This window comes from Ziziphus jujuba, chromosome 12 (genome assembly GCF_031755915.1).
Source record: "Ziziphus jujuba cultivar Dongzao chromosome 12, ASM3175591v1".
Taxonomy (NCBI): domain Eukaryota; kingdom Viridiplantae; phylum Streptophyta; class Magnoliopsida; order Rosales; family Rhamnaceae; genus Ziziphus; species Ziziphus jujuba.
The window spans coordinates 18,758,932-18,765,644 of NC_083390.1; the positions used below are offsets into that span (position 1 = coordinate 18,758,932).

The 6,713-nt window shown below is 28.3% G+C and overlaps 1 protein-coding gene across 1 annotated transcript; it reads left to right on the plus strand.

The window, feature by feature from the left end:
* Positions 1-758: 758 nt before the first annotated feature.
* On the plus strand, positions 759-4,533 carry LOC125418723 (loganic acid O-methyltransferase-like). Its single transcript, XM_048463002.2, has 3 exons — positions 759-1,070; positions 1,947-2,612; positions 4,057-4,533. Exons 1-3 carry the CDS (start codon positions 942-944, stop codon positions 4,393-4,395), a joined length of 1,134 nt encoding a protein of 377 aa, XP_048318959.2. The 5' UTR covers positions 759-941; the 3' UTR covers positions 4,396-4,533.
* The last annotated feature ends 2,180 nt before the right edge of the window (positions 4,534-6,713 follow it).

Consider the following 6,713-nt stretch of genomic DNA (forward strand, 5'->3'; position numbering starts at 1 on the left):
CTGTATTTTGAAAATTTTCAATCTTCCCACATTTTATTTTTGTTTCATTTTCGTCCTTTCACATTTCATTTTTATTCCACTTTAACCCTTTCAGTAGTCAAACTGTTATTCGACTCATATATTTGACTTTGACCCACAAAAAAACTTTTATATTTGACTTAAATGATACTTCTAACCTTGTTACTTATTCATACATAGAAGCAGTTCATTTAGTATTCTAATTTTATATTTGTTTTCAAATGATGATTATGATTTCCTTTACAATTTTTTTTGTACATAAATGTTTTAAAAAATAGAGAGTAGTTAATAACTAAAAAAAATTGTGATTGGTTTTTGTAAATGTTTCATTTTTTTTTTTTGGCATATTTGAATTAAAAAGGGGTTAAAATGTCTTTTTGATTAAAATAATATTAGTTAACACTATGGTTTCACTAGCACAAGAGGCTAAATTGAAGCGTGAATGAGTTATAGTAGTGAAATTTTTCAAAATAAAAATGCATTTTTCAAATAAGAATTGCATTTGTGTAAAAAATTTAAAATAGAGAGACCAAAGTGATATTTCAACTTTTTTTTTTTTCTTTATATTCCAATCAAATGAGGTTATAAGCTATAATTTACAAGACAATCATATTATATAGAAATGTTCTAATGAGCTTGCTGCATAATTTCCTAGTGGGAATTAAAAATATAAACAAGTAATTATAATTAATTAAATTTCATTTCAATCTAAACCACCAATGTCTCTTTCTAAAGAAGTCAGCTTGGGACCAGTGTTTCTCAATTTAATCTAAACAAAAATAATAATTTCTGCATGCATCTTCCGTTGCATGCTTTCTTTTTCTCCCCTTTACCTTTTTCTTTTGGCTCTATAAAATGTGAATCATTTCCCCACTTTTTTCCTTGCCCCCCAAAACAGTACTAACACAAACTCTCTCATACAAATGGCAGAAGCTGTGTCCAATTTGCCTCCGCTCGACGGAAAAAATGGCGGCGTGAAACCGGTCCCCGGTCTGGTGCTAATGAATGGAGGAAATGGAACTTACAGCTACTCCAAGAACTCCTACTATCAGGTATATATATATACACATATATGTACAGTTCGCTTAGATGAGGATATCCTTAACATATGTTTAGTGTATATATATATATATAGTTCGACTTAGATGAGGATATCCTCAACATATGTAAACATGCATGCATGGAAAAATTCATTCTTCCATGATGAATTTTGCCCTTAATTACATATAAAAATACATAAATAAGGATTTACTATGAATTTTCCTGCTTACATACATAAATAAGGATTTACTATGATTTTTTCCTGCTAAATTTAATATCGTAATGAAGACAGCAAGTAAACAAATAAAGGTCAGCAAATCTGATCGTTCATCATGGTGAGCTGTTTTCATAGCTTGTAGAATTTAGTTTCTAAGTGGTCCCGAGCACAAATACAGTTTGATCTGTGATATGATGCAGGGTGGTTTTGTCTGTCTTGGTTATGGAGAATCTAATTCTATATGCAGGAATACTGGAACTTATATTAATATTTTTTTTTTCCTTATTAATTTCTTATGCAAACAAACATCAACTAGATGTCTTTCCTTGTGATAGCTCTCTAATCTCTATCGTTGTGTGGTAGGGCCAACCCTCTAAGGTCTATTCCTATGTTTTGGTATCTTGCTAGAAACCTAATGGCCCCTACTCTCTCATCTTCAAAAAAGGATGGAAAAGAGGTCAAAAAAGTTGTGGGAATACATTGGGTGGATTTCCTGCTTTCCTCCTAAAATATATCCTTATTAGCATTATTATTTTTATTCGTTAAAGTTGACATTTTTTATTTTTGGATATATTATATTAAATTGAATGTTAATATTAATAATCGTTATCGTCTAAACTGCCTGTTAAAGATGATAAAATTAACCTTTTAATCGGTATATTTTTTTTAGAAATTTTCTGCAAACGCTGAAAGAGAGAAAATTGAGGAGGAGATCGTTGAGAAACTTGATGTGGAAAACCTACTCACCTCTTCTAATAATACAATTAGGATTGCAGATTTGGGATGTGCAACTGGACCAAACACTTTTACAACCATGGAAAGTGCACTAGAAGCAATAAAAAGAAAGTACCAAACTCAATGTCCAAACTCTCCATTAATGCCTGAATTCCAAGTGTTCTTTAACGATCAAGTCATGAATGATTTCAATACCCTTTTCACCTCTTTACCTCATGAAAGAGAATACTTTGCAGTTGGTGTTCCTGGGTCTTTCTATGGTCGTCTATTTCCTCAGTCTTCTCTTCATTTTGTGCACTCCTCTTTTGCTCTCCATTGGCTCTCAAAACTGCCTTCAGAATTGGAGGATGAGAGCTCTCCTGCATGGAACAAAGGGAGGATTCACTACACAAATGCACCGGAAGAGGTTGTGAAAGCTTATGCAGGCCAATTTGATGAGGATATGGGGAGGTTTTTGGATGCAAGAGCTAAAGAGATGGTGAGTGGTGGGATGTTGGTGATGATTATGTCAGGGATTCCAAAGGGGATGCCTTATTCTTTTATCCCTAATGGCATGATGTATGACTCTATGGCAACTAGTCTCTTGGAATTGGCCAAGGAGGTAAGCAGTCTAGATCTGGCTCTCACTTATAATAATAATAATAATAATAAAGGAGACACAAAAAAAAAAAAAAATCTAAACTAAGGGCAAATTATTAAATTTTTTATTACTTGATTTCATTGCGATTTCTCTCAAATATATAGAAATCTCATACTATGATATGTATATATATATATATATTGTATAAAGGTTTTTTCTAGAAACTATTTTCCAACCTATAGTAGAATTTTATTTTCAATAGTTTTTGCTTTTAATTTTAAAAAGTTTCTTAAAAAACTACATTTTATTGACTTTGATTAAAAGCTTTTTGGGAGATCCAAAGCTCTTTTAAAAAAGCTATTCAAATACTCTATAAAGCTGCCTTTAAGATTTAAAAGTTAAAAATAGCACTCCAAAAGAACTATGCTAAATAGGACCTAAACGATATGATGACATAGCAAATCATAGGTGATATAGTTGAAATATAACAACAGTTTTTAGCACATACTGCATCATCATGCAAATCAAAATTGTAAATATACATATCATATTGCATTGTCATTGATAACAACGGAATACCAAATTTTGTAACAATGATATACTTAAATCAAACATTAAACAATTAGTGTGACATGCTTAATAACTCCTATATTATTTGTACTATAGTGCTACAAGTAATATAGAATATAACAATATATATATGTATGTATAACTTATTTACATGTCAAAATCAGTCCTAATTCATCAATCAATACAAATAATCACCAAAATTTTCCCCAATCAATCTGCATGTCATTTTCAAATCCTTCATAAATTTTCGTAGCATGATTGTTAGAACCACAAAAATACTATATATCGACATTAAGTTTGAGGCCTATGTAAGTATTCTGGACTCATTTCCTTAGTAAAGGACAATTATATATTAATCTTTAACAAAATTAATTAGTAAAGAAATTAGTGAGGGACAACTATACATTTATCCTCCCTTTTTTTTCTCTTTTGTTCTTCATTAGTAAAGGATAAAATACAGAAGAAATTCAATGTAATTATTGTTAAATTGATACTAAGTGTAAAAGTTTAAATGGTTAGAAAGTGAATTTAATATATATATATATATAGATATATTTATAGCTATGTCTAACAATTATAATGTAAACTTTAAAGATATATATATATATATATAGGGTGATTCTATGATTAGAACCGTCCGTATACCAATCAAAGGAAAAACCGATGCTTTCTTGGAAAAAAAAAAAAAAACATAAAAAGCGTCGGCTTTACCTGTATGGATGAAAGAAAAGCCAACGATTTTTAAGATTTTTTTTTAAAAAATGTCGGTTTTTTCCTGGTCCGTATGCGGATAGTCCTTATCATAAATAGACTATATATATATATATATATATTGTAGAAAAGGGGCTGAATATATATGATCTGAATGATGATATTGTTGGTGGTGAACGTACAGGGATTGATTAAAGAAAGTCAAGTGGACTCATTCAACTTGCCCTATTATGCAGCCTCTCCAGAGGAAATGGTCGGAATAGTGGAGAGAAAGGGGCATTTTATGGTAGACAGAGTGGAGTTAACAAACCCTGCTTCATGGTTACAAGGCCCTGTCAACATTCCGATTTTCTTGATGCATGTAAGAGCTGCAATGGAGGGGCATTTCGCCAAACATTTTGGTCACCAAATCATCGATCAGTTTTTCCAACGTTTAGAGACCAAGCTTTTGGACAATTTTGACCTCTTCAATTCTAGGTGTCACGAAAAAGTTCAGCTTTCTGTCGTTTTACGCCGAAAATAATGATATCATATCTCATTAGCATCTTGGTGATTGGTCAACACATTTAATTAATTTCCTGCTTATATATTAAGCTATGGTGATGTACTTTTGTTTTTTTAAAAAAAATTGGTGACCAGATTTCCGATCATATATAGTAATAAATGGGAGGTGTGTACTTAATTTATATATTATATTTCACAACTGTAACGTTATAATTACTAAATAATTTATAAAATTTATTTACTATATGATATGTTTTAAATATTATTGATTGATGAATTTATATAATTTAAATATAAAAAATAAATTTTTAAATAGATAAATAAATTAAAAAAATAAATTAATTAAATATTATTATATTATCTATCACATATTTATATAATTTAAATATAAAAAAGTAAATTTTTAAATAAATAAGTGAATTAAGAAAAAAAATATCAATTAAATATTACTATATTATCTATCATATTATTTGACAAATAAATTTAATAAAATTTTTGATAAATCCGGTATTAATATTGATTTCACTCTTCTATTAACACGTACCTATATAATAATTCATTTGCTAAAGGCTTTGTTAATTATTTAATATGTATACATTTATATATATTATATATTTAATTTATTTAGAGATATTTTTTGAGTTGGTTTTTTAAAACTAGATAACAATTTTTAAGTATATATGATCAAATAGGAAGAAAATTATTCATATATACTTGTATCCTGAATCTAATTCCTTCTATTTGCGGGGTTGGGACAAGAAGAAATTAGAAAATACTAAAAAGTCAAAAATAAAATGAAACTGATACATCCAGCAACAAAATTGTAAAGAAACACATATACTTTACGGAGACAGTCTAATAGTAAAATTTATTACTTCATTGAATAATATAATCTCCAATTTGAATTTTTTGCACTTCAAATTTATTTATTTTTTTAAATTATGGCTCAACCATTGATCGAGATTAGATCGAGAAAATATATTGAGACGATCAAATTGAGAGAATGAACACTCATTCAAATATTATGCATGATACAATCATAACCTCGATTTTTTATTAAGTGAGAATTTCCTCTTCGTGATTTTATTATTATTATTCTTTTCTATCCAAACTAAAGAACATGTAGGTACTTAAGGTTAACGTATTATATTTCTGAGCATTATAACTATATTTAATTATTATTATTATTATTGGTTTTTCTTTTATTGGGTAAAGTGTGGTACTCTTCACATTAAAGGCACATGGAATACACACTTAGAACTATCATGTATATAAAGTATCCGATGCCTAATCTCTAAAAAATGGTCAATTTGGTGAATAATTTGTTGGGTTTAAAAGTATAAAATAGTTATATATTACGTTACCAAACAAGAATTAGAGATTAAGTAATTAGCAACCATGTTATGTCACAATAATATATTGTATAAAAAAAGTATGAATGTAATTAAGTAGCTGATTTACCTTTTTTTTTTTTTTTTTTTGGGTGAAAAGCAGCTGATTTACTTTTGTCTCAGGTGGGTGACATTTATTTTGGGTTAGCATCGAGAAGGACCACAATCCGTTAAAAGTAGATTATTTTTCACTTTAGCTCTTTAATCTATTAATCCGTACCACATAATATGGCAAATTAAGTAGGTACAGTGTATAGGTTGGTCCCAACATGTTCTTCTTGGGGGTGACAGCCTATACAAGTCAAATTTCATAATAAAATTAAATTATATATTTGAAAAAAAAAAATTAGTCTACATAACTAGAGAATAGTTAGCTAGCCTAGCTAAGCTATATATTATTCTTTGTTAATTAATTAGGATTATTTCTTATATTATAAATATATTGGTTAATTAGGATTATTTCTTATATTATAAATATATTGGTATTAATTGTATTAATTGTACAACAAATGCTTTTATAAGATTTTAATCTAGACGTTGAGATAGAGGGATTTGGCACAGTTGAGTTGACACTTTTCCCAAAGTTTAAGTTGATAGGAAATTGATTATCATTTTTGTATGCTATTTCTTTAACATAGTTTCTTTTAGACTTTTATATTTATTTTATATTAAATTTTGAATTCAGAACTTTTTTATCTGATTTTAATAATAAGTTGAACTAGCACTTTTTTTAAATGCTTAAATTATTAGAATATAAATTTATTATGTATATCAAAGTATGTTTAACAGGTTTTGTTATTTATGGAAGTAAAGCACACCTCTTGACACCACCCACGACATTATAATTTTTTTTCTTTTTTGGGATAAAACAACATTATAAGTTATGGGAAACTTTAATTAATTACAAAGGCCAATATATTAGTCTTGAAAAAAATAACTGGAACCA

What these genes read in the sequence shown, in the direction of transcription:
- LOC125418723 (XM_048463002.2), top strand. Translation starts at nt 942, where the DNA reads ATGGCAGAAGCTGTGTCCAATTTGCCTCCGCTCGACGGAAAAAATGGC. An exon ending in CCAAGAACTCCTACTATCAG is followed by an intron (nt 1,071 to 1,946) that starts GTATATATATAT and finishes TATTTTTTTTAG; the next exon opens with AAATTTTCTGCAAACGCTGA. An exon ending in TCTTGGAATTGGCCAAGGAG is followed by an intron (nt 2,613 to 4,056) that starts GTAAGCAGTCTA and finishes GTGAACGTACAG; the next exon opens with GGATTGATTAAAGAAAGTCA.